General features: G+C 38.0%; 1 protein-coding gene across 5 annotated transcripts in view; it reads left to right on the top strand.

Moving 5' to 3' along the window:
• The window catches only part of MRPL42 (mitochondrial ribosomal protein L42), a 37,032-nt gene extending 26,358 nt beyond the window's left edge, over positions 1-10,674 (top strand). For 3 of the 5 annotated variants that reach the window (XM_011993168.1, XM_011993172.1, XM_011993170.1), the window contains one exon: positions 9,163-10,674. In XM_011993168.1, coding sequence (XP_011848558.1) covers positions 9,163-9,208 — 46 coding nt within the window. In that variant the 3' untranslated portion in view covers positions 9,209-10,674. The remainder of the gene's footprint in view (positions 1-9,162) is intronic. The other 2 variants (XM_011993171.1, XM_011993169.1) reach the window with 2 other exon arrangements.
• Positions 10,675-13,574: the final 2,900 nt, after the last annotated feature.

Below are 13,574 nucleotides of genomic sequence, written 5' to 3'. Positions count from 1 at the left end.
TGCCTCAGCCTCCCGAGTAGCTGGGATTACAAGCATGCACCACCATGCCCAACTAATTTTGTATTTTTAGTAGAGACGGGGTTTCTCCATGTTAGTCAGGCTGCTCTCGAACTCCTGACCTCGGGTGATCCACCCGCCTTGGCCTCCCAAAGTGTTGGGATTACAAGTGTGAGCCACTGTGCTTGGCAAACTCTTTGTTTTAATTAAGTCCCACTTGTCAGTTTTGTGTTTTTTTGCAATCGCTTTTGAGTACTTAGTCATAAATTCTTTACCAAGACCAATGTCCAGCATGGTGTTTCTTTGAAGGTAGCTTATGTTTCTTTCTTTGAAAGAAAAGAAAAATGTAAGCAGAATAATATTTCCTAGGTTTTCTTCTAGGATTTTTGTAGCTTGAGGTCTTCTATTTAAGTCTTTAATCTGTCTTCAGTTGTTTTTTATATATGATGGTAGGTAAGGGTCCAGTTTCATTATTTTGTATATGGTTAGCCAGTTATCCTGGCACCATTTGTCAAAGATCACTTGGTTGTAGGTGTATGGCTTTATTTTTGGGGTTATTATTTTGTTCCATTTATCTCTGTGTCTCTTTTTTATCACTACCATGCTGTTTTGATTACTGTAGCCTTGTAGTATAGTTTGAAGTCAAGTAATGTGATGTCTCTGGCTTCTTTCTTTTTGCTTAGAATTGCTTTGGCTATTTGGACTCTTTTTTGGTTCCATATGAATTTTAGAATAATTTTTTCCTTTTTTTTTGGAGACAGAATTTCACTCTTGTTGCCCAGACTGGAACGCAATGGCATGATCTTGGCTTACTGCAGCCTTTGCATCCTGGGTTCAAGCAATTCTCCCGCCTCAACCTTCTGGGTAGCTGGGATTACAGGCATGTGCCACCACACCTGGCTAAGTTTTGCATTATTAATAGATACAGGGTTTCACCATTTGGCCAGGCTGCTCTCAAACTCCTGACCTCAGGTGATCCACCTGTCTCAGCCTCTCAAAGTGCTGGGATTACAGGTGTGAGCCACAGTGCCCGGCCTAGAATAGTTTTTTTCTAATTCTGTGAAATGGTGTTGGTAGTCTGATAGGAATAGCATTGAATCTGTAGGTTGCTTTGGGCAGTATAGACATTTTAACAATATTGGTTTTTCCAACCCATGAGCATGGAATGTTTGTCCATTTGTGTCATCTGTGATTGATTGATTGATTGATTGATTTTTGAGATGGAGTCTTACTCTGTCACCCAGGCTGGAGTGCAATGTCATGGTCTCTGCTCACTACAACCTCTGCCGCCCGAGTTCAAGCGATTCTCCTGCCTCAGCCTCCAGAGTAGCTGGGATTACAGGCGCATGCCACCACACCTAGCTAATTTTTGTATTTTTAGTAAAGATGGGGTTTCACTATGTTGGCCAGGCTGGTCTTGAAATCCTGACCTCATGATCTGCCCGCCTCGGCCTCCCAAAGTGCTGGGATTACAGGCGTGAGCCACAGCGTCCGGCCGTCTCCTGTGATTTCTTTCAGCAGTGCTTTGTAGTTGTTGTAGAGCCTTTTCACCTCCTTGGTTAGATGTATTCCTAGGCATTTTACATTTTCTTGTGGCTGTTGTAAATGGGATTGTGTTGATAGTGTTGTTTGTTTTCTTTATCCTTACTCATTTTTTATTTAATCAATTATTGTGAGAGGAATGTTGAAATCTGCAACTGTAATTGTAGACTTCAGGCTCTCAGCTTGAACATTATTGGTATATAGGAATACTACTGATTTTTGTACATTGATTTTGTATCCTGAAACTTTACTGAAGTTGTTTATCAGGTCTAGGAGCCTTTTGGCTGAATCTTTAGGGTTTTCTAGGCATTGAATCGTTTTATCAGCGAAGAGAGATTATTTGACTTTTTCTTTTCCTGAATGGATGCCTTTTCTTTTTTTTTTCTTGCCTGATTGCTCTGGCTAGGACTTCCCCAGTACTATGTTGAATAGGAGTAGTGAGAGTGGGCATCCTTGTCTTGTTTCTGTTATTAAAGGAAATGCTCTCAGCTTTTGCTTGTTCAGTATGTTGGCTGTGGGTTTGTCATAAATGGCTCTTATTGTTCTGAAGTATGTTCCCTCAATGCCTAGTTTACTGAGGATTTTCATCATGAAGGGATGTTGGATTTTACTGAAAGTTTTTTTCTGTGTTTATTTAAATGATCTTTTTTTTGTTTTTAATTCTGTTTATATGATGAATCACATTTATTTATTTGCATATGTTGAATCAGCCTTGCATCCCAGGCAGAAAGCTTGCTTGATCATGGTGAATTAATTTTTTGATGTGCTGCTAGATTTGGTTTGCTCGTATTTTGTTGAGGATTTTAGCGTCCGTGTTTATCAGGATATTGGCCCATAGTTTTGTTTTTTTGTTATGTCTCTGTCAGATTTGGGTATCAGGATGATGCCGTTTTTGTAGAATTAGTTGGGGAGGAGTCCTTCCTCCTCGATTTTTTGTTGTTGTTGTTGGGGGGAATAGTTTCAGTAGGATTGGTACTGGCTCTTTGCACATCTGGTAGGATTCAGCTGTGAATCTATCTGGTCCAGAGCTTTTTTTGGTTGTTGGTTTTATATTACTGATTCAGTTTCAGAACTCATTATTCATCTGTTCAGGGTTTCAGTTTCTTCCTGATTCAATCATGGGAGGTTGTACGTTTTCAGGAATTTATCCATTGCCTCTAGATTTTCTAGTTTGTGTGCTTGGAAGTGTTTGTAATAATAGTCTCTGAGGAATCTCTTGAACCTGGGAGACAGAGGTTACAGTGAGCCTAGATTGTGCGCCATTGCACTCCAGCCTGGGGGACAAGAGCAAAACTCTGTCCCTGCCCCCTCCCTCCCCCCAAAAAAATAATAGTCTGTGAGAATCTGTTGTATTTCTCTGGGATTGGTTGTAATGTCACCTTTGTCATTTCTGTATTACTTTTAACCTGGTTGTCTTTATTTTTAAAGTGGATTTCTTATTGGCAGCTTATAGTTGGGGCTTGCCCTTTTTTTTTTTTTCTCAGCTAATCTGACCTCAGTGCCCCATCTCATTTCAACATCAAGCTATTTAAAATGCTTTATCCCTCAGTTTTCAGCACTTTTACTCTTCCTCTGCTATTTGCTCTTAGCTTACTTTCTTCATGACATTTTACTTCTTTATATTCACTTTGAATGTCTACTGTCCCTCTTAGCACAACTATATATAATTATAGATTATTAGGTATCTGTTAATGTTATATTTACATTTTTAGGTGACTTTTTGTGGTTAAATCTTCTTCTCTGGATTATTTTCTCTTTGTCAAGGATGTGGTTGGGCGTGGTAGCTCATGCCTGTAATCCCAGCACTTTGGGAGGCCGAGGTGGGTGGATCACTTGAGATCAGGAGTTCGAGACCAGCCTGGCCAACATGGCAAAACCCTGTCTCTACTAAAAATACAAAAATTAGCTGAGTATGATTGTGGATGCCTGTAATCCCAGTTACTCAGGAGGCTGAGGCAGGAGAATTGTTTGAACTCAGGAGGTGGTGGTTGCAGTTAGCTGAGATTGTGCAACCAGCCTGGGTGACAGAGTAAGACTCTGTGTCAAAAAAACAAACAAACAAACAAAATAAAACCCAAACATTTGTTTTGTAATTTGCCACAAGAATTCTAACACAGTATCCTTAATACAATGTATGGGTACTAAATTGTTATCTGATGGAATACTATCTCACCTAATTATCTTCACAGCTTCTTTAAGGTGTTTAGTTCCTCTTTGAAATGGTACTTTATGGTAGTTTTGAGGATACACTGGTAAATTTCCCAGTGATTCTTGGAAGTTTTATTTCCAGAGTTCAGCTACCAGGTTATATGGGTTTATCCAGTTCCATTTTATCCAGGTAGGTCACAGGTGGCTTAAGATGTTCCTCATTATCAGATTCTTAATCAAGGTCAGCAGATCCTTAATGATCCGAAGATGTTGCCCCACTTCATTCAGTCTTGAAACTACCTGAGTCTAATTACTGGCCTCACCCAAGGTGGGTGAACTGGGAGTGTAAGTTGTATGACTGAAGAATCAATGCTGAATAGGCCAGTGGCTAATAAGTATCGTTGATTAGATTATCTCATGTCTGAAAATCTGAAGTGTTTACTATTAAATCTGTGGGCCAGGATTACACGCTTGTAATCCCAGCACTTTGGGAGGCTGAGGTGGACAGATTGCTTGAGCCCAGCAGTTGGAGACCAGCATGGGCAACATGGCAAACCCCATCTCTCCAGAAAATGCAAACAACAACAAAAAAAATCAGCCAGCTATGGTAGTATGCTTCTGTAGTCCCAGCTACTTAGGAGGTTGAGTCTTTAGTCTTCCTTAGTTGGCATGAAAAAAAATCAAGTCACGAAGTATTCCTTCTAATATAATCTTCCTAGAACACATCATTTAAGCAATATTATTGTTGCAGGACTTTTTTCTTAGGTCAGCTAAAGACACACAACCACAAAAAATTATGCTCGCAGACAATTTGAAGGGTGAGGAAGGACACGGTTTATCAGGTGAAAAGGAAAAAACTCAGCAAAGCGAGAGAGGTTCCTGTTAACAGGCCTACATCTCACAGATTGAATCCCCAGGTTACCACACCAGATCATGAGAGGCCAGGCTCCTTTTTCCTGCAAACAGCACGAACTTCCCGAGGCTCTACCCCATTTTCCCAGTACACAGGCTGGTCGGAGTTTCTCTGGGGAACCCCGTATCTCTATAGAGTTCCTGATGATGTGTCTGTTACTTTTCTCATTAATTCGACCTTAGTAACTGTTGAAATTCTTTTTATATATCTAAAGTTAATATACTATCTTGATTTATCTTGGTGCTTCCTTTTCATCTCCCTTGTCTCTAGATTTTGGAGTGCCCCAAGAATCAGTCCTTGGACCTCTCCACTTTTCTCTTCCATTCTCTAGGACAGGAATCTCATCCAGTCCCATGGCATTAAATGCCATCTGTGTGATGATGGCTTCCAAATCCATCTGTGGTCAAGACCTGTCCCTTGACCTCTAGGCTTATATATCCTATTGCCTACTTGACATGTGTAGTAGGTATCCTTAACTTGGTATGTGTCTAACTGCGCTTCTGATGGTCCTCCACAAACCAGCTTTTCCTACAGCCTGCTCTCTCAGTTAATGCCAGTTCTGTTCTTCTAGCTGCTTGGGCCAAAACCTTGGTACCACTCTTGACTGCTCTCTCTACCTCATACCCAACATCTGGTCTGTTAGCAAATCTTGTTAGCTCTATCTCTAAAATGTATCCAGATGTGACTACTTATCACCATTCCCTCTGCCACTATCCTAGTCCAAATCACCCTTCTTGCCTGTTTTGTTAAAATAATTTTCTAACTGGTCTCCCAGCTGCTTCCTTTGCTTTGCTGCAGTCTGTTTGTAGCATAGTAGCCAGAGTAACCATGTTAATACTTCCCTTGGTTCTTGTAATTTTTCTGTTGAAAATCCTCAAACAGGCTGGGCGCGGTGGCTCACGCCTGTAATCCCAGCACTTTGGGAGGCAGAGGCGGGCAGATCACGAAGTCAGGAGATCAAGACCATCCTGGCTAACACGGTGAAACCCCGTCTCTACTAAAAATACAAAAAAAATTAGCCAGGCATGGTGGCGGGCGCCTGTAGTCCCAGCCACTCAGGAGGCTGAGGCAAGAGAATGGCGTGAACCCAGGAGGCAGAGCTTGCAGTGAGCTGAGATTGCGCCACTGCATGGCAGTCTGGGTGACAGAGCAAGCCTCCGTCTCCAAAAAAAAAAAAAAAGGAAATCCTCAAACAGCTTCCTATCTCACTCAAATACTCTAGGCCTACAACTACCTACATGATTTGGTCCTGCATTACCTTTCTGCTCTCATGCCCTACTGTCTTTTCCTTGTTCATGTATTCTGGCTAGATGGCCTCGTTTTTGCTTTTGAACATGCCCTTCCTTCCACCTCAAGGCCTTTATTCTTGCTGTTTGTCTGCATAGAACACTCTTCCTCGCAGTATCAGTAAAGCTAGCTCTCTTACTTCCTTCAGGGTTTTACTCAATGAAGCCTTCCCTGACCAGTTTGTTTATCTTATTTTCCTATCTCCTGTATTGGAACGTAAGATCCATGAAAGTCGGGATTTTTATCTTGTTTTGTGTACTACAGAATGATTAGGATCTACACATAGTAGGTGCTCACACATTTTAAAATGGATAAATGATTCTGATTCTCGTAATACCTGTTTTTTTGTTTTGTTTTGTTTTTTGAGACAGGGTCGTGCCCTGTCACCCAGACTGGAATGCAGTGGCCTGATCTCAGCGCACTATGACCTCTGCTTCCTGGATTCAAGAGATTCTCCTGCCTCAGCCTCCTGAGTAGCTGGGACTACAGATGCATACCACCATGCCTGGCTACTTTTTAAATTTTTTGTAGAGATGGGGTTTCGCTATGTTGCCCAGGCTGGTCTCGAACTCCTGGACTCAACTGATCTGCCCTCCTTGACCTACCAGAGTGCTGGAATTACAGGGATGAGCCACTGTGCCCGGTCCCCACAATTTTAAAAAATTAGTTGGGCATGGTGGTGCATGCCTGTAGTCCTACCTACTGAGAAGACTGAGGTGGGAGGATCACTTGAGCCCAGGAGTTTGAGGGTGCAATGAGCTATAATTGTGTCATTACACTCCATCCTGGGTGTCAGAGCAAGACCCTGACTCTAGGAAAGAAAGGAGGAGAGAAAAAGAAAGGGGGTGTAGGGAGGGAGGGAGGCAGACGGGCATGAAGGAAGGAGAAAATAATTCTAAATTTCTGAAATATAGGGCAATCTTACAAACGCATGAATAATAGTACTACTTCATTTAAGAAACGACTTTAATATTTTCCCATGGAGACAACAAAAATTAGCTACTTCCATCAGTAGGAAACAGATTTGATTACCTAGCTTAGTATGAACCAGGAGGTAAAGTTTTCTGGGTTAAGAGCTGTGGACCAGTGTTCCAGATGTCACCGAGTTATTGTGTAATTTAAGAAGTGTAACAATATAACTTGGTTTGCCAGGAGCAATCTCAATTTAACTTGTGTATTAATTATTAATAGTGCCTGCAAGGTTCCCAGTCTGGATGATAGAATAAGGTCATCCTAAAATTAAGGTGCTTGCTTTTGGCTAGTGATTGTAGTGTACACTAAAATTCATGCATGATAAGAAATCTGTAAATGCCATTTGACATTTGTTGAGCATATTTTAGAACTTGACTTTGTTCAGTTTAGGGCTATCAGAGTCTCAAACATTTTCAGTTTTGAGTAGTAAATACAGTTGAACAGTGTATGCTGAATGACATTTTTAATGGATGGTTCTTAGCATTTTGAAAGTCTCAGACTTCATTGAGAGTCTAATAAAAGTTTTCAATCCACTGCCCAGAAAAACACATATTCACAATTTTTACAAATAATTTCAAGAGGTTATTGACTTCCCAAACCCCTTCTAGAACCGCTCGCTATTCCCAATGATCATTCTCCTTGCTTTGAGAGAATGCCTTTCAGAGACGCTATTTCGCTAGTACAACCTTGATTATCTGGTATGTCAATGGAACCTTTTAGAAAAAAAGCAGAATTTTCTCTATGCCAACATAAGTACATGTAGAAATGTTTATGCAAATGGTATTTTACTGTGTGTATTTTTTGACAACTTACTGTTCCATGTTGATATATACAGATGTAATTCATTCTTTTCAATTTAGTTCTTGTATTTTGCAAATTTTCCAGAAAAAAAATAAGTGTGTCAGGAAGTTGCCTTTATGAAACCTGAAGCAAAAAAATGCTTTAGCTATCTTAATCACAACAACTAAAGATCGTAGGGTACATGTCTTACCATTTATAGTATAAAACTGAATTTCCACATTAGCAAAAAATTGAAAACAAAAATTAACTTGTGACCAACTTCCAAAATCTGACCAGAAGGAAATTTTTGAAGATAACTCATCACAAAAGCACATGTACTCTATGCAGACATTTTTCTTAAATCAGTGAAGAAAATAAGGAAATGCAGAGGAGCAAAACAAAAAATTCTCCATGGTGAAATCACTCAAAAACTATCACTGCTAACAATGCATTTCATTTCTCTATATCTATACGTAAGTTTTGTTAGTTTGCTTATTTTTATATGGTTATAATCATACTGTATATGTAAATTTGCTCCTGTGTTCTTCCTGAATATTTTAACTACTTTTTCTATATTCCTTTGGGACAGAGTGCTAGAAGAGGAATTACTAGGTCAAAAGTTATGAATATTTTTTGATACATCTTATCATATTGCTTTTCAAAAGTATTTTGAAGTAAAAGTTTGTACTTTTAACCAGTCGGGTCTGATAGTGCTAATTTCACCACACCTGGGCTTGGATTGGGCATTATGATTTTTAACATGTTTGTGATCTCAAAAACAAGTAAAAGGTTCCTCCCTGTTCTGATTTGCAATTCCTCCATTTTTCATGACATCATACATTTTTCCACAAACATATTACTAGTTATATCTTATTTTATATTAAAACATGATTTTGCATTTTAAAGACCTCCATTTAGAGGAAAATAGCCCCTTGTAAATAAAACTTTAACAGAACACATTCGTGTTCACAATGTGATGTTTCTTTTATGTTTTAGAAAAGCCTAAATCTCACCAGATGTGATATTGCTTTACTACTAAGACAAAAAACCATTAGTTTTTAATTCAAAATCAGTCATCTAGGTTACCATGTTGTAATTATCCTCAAGATATGAAAGAAAACTGTTTCAAATGCTTAATATAATTAATAGTCAACAACTTAGCCACATGTGGTGGTGTGCCTGTAGTCCCAGCTACTAGGCAGGGTAAGGTAGGAGGAGCCCTTGTGCCAGGAGTTTGAGGCTATAGTACCCTATTGTTGAACTTATGAATAACCTCTGCACTTCAACCTGGGCAATAAAGCAAGACCCAGTCTCTAGAAAAAAAAAAAAAATGATTACATAAAAAAAGGAAAACAAATTTTCACAATGGGAGAATGTGGCTTATTATTAAGAAATGCCTGATACATAGTTTCATTGATTTTTAAAAAATAGTTCCAATAGCAAAATAATCATGGAAGTTAGATTTTTATCAGGAATTATTTTTATTAAAATCGTCTTATTCCAAGTATTTTCTTCTTTTCAAGGTATCACAGACGTCGTACGAATCTGAATCCTCCAAAAGACAGATGATGCTGAGGTTCCTGGGGGAATCAAAGAGAAATGTGCCTCATTTGCCATTTGAGAAAATGTAGTCTGGTGTATTCACTAATATACAGTAAAGTAATAATGATAAAATATCTTTTCATATATTAGAATGTGTACTTTTATATAAAGTAGTTCTGGATTTGACATTCTTATTTAGAGAAACCTATTTTCTTTTTTTTCTTTTTCGATTTTAGTCTTTCATTTATGTACAGTCTCCAATTTAGGACTTTTCCATAGTGCCAAAGCCATACATATTCAGTAGAATATCAATAAATTACATCAGAAATTCAACACTTTATTATAAAACGGGCTTTGTGTTAGATAATTTTGCTCAACTGTAGGCTACTGTAAGTGTTCTGAGCATATTTAAGACAGGCTAGCATTTTCAATTTACAGTATTTTCAGCTGATAGTAGGTTTATTGGGATGTAACTCTACCATAAGTTGAGAAACATCTCTTTTTCGGTGTCTACTGTGATTTAAGTATTTTTAATCATCAGCAAAACATTGTTAGTAGGGTAAATATGATTAATAAAAAGGTACATAGCTTTCATGAAGGAGATTTTTAAATTGCCTTTGAGAATAAACTCATACGGTCTACCAAGAAAATAAATATTGTAATGTTTCAGTTATCTTCTAGGAAATAATTAAATTAGTGATATTTTAATCAGGTTTTACTATCTGCTAGGCCCCTTCCATCCATTCTTATTAAATTCTCAAAATAATCCTTTGAAGGAGTATAATTACATTTTACAGTGACTTGAACCCTACCAAAAAAGTGGGAGAGCCAGGAGCCAAACTATCAGGCTCCGAAGCTTTTTTTCAGTGCATCACAATGACAAGGGGTGGTTTTCTTTCACCCAAGAATGCGCTTTCCTGGAAATTTTTCTAGATAGAATATTATGTAATTTGTTTTGAGGGTTTTTTTTCCTGGCTGTCTTAAAGATTATGCTAGCTTTAGAACACATGCAAACAGCTGCAGCTCTGTGATTAAAACATTAAGGTCACTAGACTGGTGTTATGAGAATGTTAATAGATAATTCTGCTGCCTCTATTAGCTTATATGTGATCCTTAATAGCATTGCTTCCCCTTCAGTTTCTATTTAGGAGGTGAAGAATCTTTTAATAAGGTAGAAAGCTTGCTTTATTTAAATTTGTACTGTAGAATGTTTGTGATACAGTATTTGTAAAATTGATGTGAAAAATAATTTCTCATTCAGTCTATTGTTTGATCTAGTTCTTTTAATAAAGGAACTCTAGTTGAAGTTTCAAGTGGCCAGTGAAGTGTGAGGAATAGTGACTAGGAGAGAGTAAAGGAAATAATAATGTTGACCCTCTGTTACCCAAAGGAAATATTTTTAAGTGGTTTACTTTTTCCATTAATATAAATTTCATTTGGAAAGATTAAAAAAACAAGTTTGATTGAACTTGATAAATCAGAAATATTTACCAGCTTTATCGATGGTGTATTCTTGAAAAATGTTTGGTTTTCTTTCAGGTTGACTTATATCCAGAATCCTACAAATTTTTAGCTATGTTATAAATGTAGAAAGAAGTGAAAAACAAATCAAAACATAATGACGAAGATTTTCTTCTCTTCCAAGTAGAAAGCTCTACTAAATTAGGGATTTACCCAAGACACCTAAATCCACATGCTTATGTGTCAATGCTTTGGAGAATTAACTTTGACTTTATTGTACTGGAAGTATAGATTAACACTGTGCTTTCTGGGATTTTGCTTTTCATGGTTTGCTGATTTTTAATTTTGCTAAATTAGCACATATTCCATCACCAGCATCACCTGCCCTCTGTTCCTCCCCCGCCCCCCAGGGATAAGAACCTGTTATCCACCATCACTAACATTTTATGAAAGATCTACTTATTTCTGTTTTGCAGACATTTTAAAATTCGTAAAATGGGATGCTTCTTTAAATTAAATATATTTAGCTTCATGAAAAACTCACTGCACAGTTACTGTTCAAGCATTATTGGAAACCACCAGAGGGCACTCTCACCCAGGGCTTCATTTGAACATCTCACCCAAAAGTGACTTTTAAAAGCACTTAATTAGCAGAGAATTTGGATGTTCATTAGTTGAGAATGACTAGTAGAATAGATGGTAATAGTGAAATTAAGTGCTGGAATATTCTGAGTAGGCCAATAGCAAAAACTGATTTTTTTTTTTTAAAGAGATCCTGCTGTGTCGCCCAGGATGGAGTAACAGTGGCACAATCACATTGCAGTGCAACCTCAATATCCTGGGCTCAAGCAATCCTCCCACCACAGCCTCCTGAGCTGCTGGCACTACGCATGTGTGCTGCCACGCCTGGCTAATTGTTTTAATTTTTTTATAGAGCTGGGGTTTCGCCATGTTGCCCAGGCTGGTCTTGAACTCCTGGGCTCAAAGCAATCCACCTGCCTTGGCCTCCAAAAGTGTGGGATTACAGGTGTGAGCCACTGTGCCCAGCCTTATTATTTTTTTTTAATATTAACATTTTGTATACCTTCTTTCTTTGTATTTCTCTGCATAAATATATTTCAAAAATAAAAATAGAGCTCATGCTGTATGCCATTTTGGAATGCTTTTTTCACTTAATAGAAATTTTTTCCGTAAGTACTCTGATTTAATGGGTGCATATTCTTCTATAATCTAGCTTGTCATAATTTAATTAACGCCCTGCTGTTAGACGTAATCATTGTTTCTGTTTGTTCCATCTTATAAATAATGCTGTTATTAATATCCTGGTGGATTATTACCGTTTTTTTTTATTATTTTTCAAATTTCTTTTTTTTTCTTATAATCTCATCAGAAGCTGGCAAGATCATTACTATTTTCTTAGATTTGTTTCTGTAAGTGCAATCATTGAATCAGAAGGCATCCATGTTTATGTACATTTTTAAAGTCAGTAGTTTAAACTGTATCCTTTTTGGGTTTTGGAGATGGAGGTTTGCTCTGCCCTGGCTGGAATGCAATGGCGCGATCTTGGCTCACTGCAACCTCCGCCTCCCGGGTTCAAGCAATTCTCCTGCCTCAGCCTCCTAAGTGGTTGGAATTACAGGTGTGCACCACTATACTCAGGTAATTTTGTATTTTTAGTAGAGACAGGGTTTCACCATGTTGGTCAGGCTGGTCTCGAACTCCTGACCTCAAGTGATCCACCCACCTCGGCCTCCCAAAGTGCTGGGTGGGATTATAGGTGTGATCTCCATGCCCAGCCTAAACTGCATACTCCTAACAGCAGTAGATGGAAATATTTTCTCTTTACTTCTATTAAAATTTTAAAAAATCTTTATCAATTTAGTAGGCAAGGAATGGAAAATGTTTTAATTCGATCAGCCACTTTAAATTTAGTATATGTCTCATTTCAAAGCATATAAAGTATACAAGTTTCAGGTCCTAACTTAAACCTATAAGAGGCCTTATTATGGGCTTATTTCCTTTGCAGCACTTTACCATAATGTGTTTCCTCTACCTTCCCTGCACAACATTCTTTATATGCCCCCTAAAATGTAACTTCTTTAGATTCCATTGTTACATGCAAGACTGTATATCTCTCCATAGCACTTAATCAGAGTTTGTAATTAGGCATCTTTTTGTGTGATTATTTGATAAATATCCATCTCCCCTACTAGACTATAAGCTCCATGACTTCTAGGGACCCTGTCTGATTAGGTATATCACTGTTCCTACCGCCTAACATTGCCTAGCACATTCATTGCTTCACAGGCATTCGAATATGGTTTTGTAAAATACATTGCTCTAGTGCACAGGATTTTAAGCTAAGGATTTCATGAATGGGATTTGGGGTGGAGGTATCTATGAAACTCCTGAAATTATATAGACTTTTGAGAATATGTGTTTTCCTGGGGATAGAGTATGTAGTTTCTCAGCAACTGATTGAAGTCTATCACATCATGCCATAATTCTACTTGCCTGTAGCTAAACACCTAATAACATTAGAACTGAAATGATAGTGATATGCAAGATAGCACGTGTGGTTTCCACATATTCTAAGAGGCATCTTCAATTAGATTCCAAAAATTTTTAAGGAAAAAAAAAAAGATATTATGTGCCATCATTTTGAATGGTTCTGGGCACTTCAGGTAAACCCTTACTCAAATAATACTTTTTCAGGTTCAATGTGTATTTTTAAAATTTCCAGGAGATAAGTTGAATATCAGCCCACAAACACTGGTAGTAAGTAAACTTCTATTTGCTAAAGGCGTAAATAAATGTCTCCGCTGCTTTTAGGCAGATTTTTTTTCCCAGAAGTTCAAAATAACTTGCTCGTAGCCTTCCCAAAATAATTTTCAAACATTCTAACACCAAAGAAAGATCTTCCCAATTGAGC

This window comes from Mandrillus leucophaeus, unplaced genomic scaffold (assembly GCF_000951045.1).
Source record: "Mandrillus leucophaeus isolate KB7577 unplaced genomic scaffold, Mleu.le_1.0 Scaffold427, whole genome shotgun sequence".
NCBI classification, from domain to species: domain Eukaryota; kingdom Metazoa; phylum Chordata; class Mammalia; order Primates; family Cercopithecidae; genus Mandrillus; species Mandrillus leucophaeus.
Note: the sequence above shows the minus strand (reverse complement) of the source record. Positions and strands in the feature narration are given on the sequence as shown.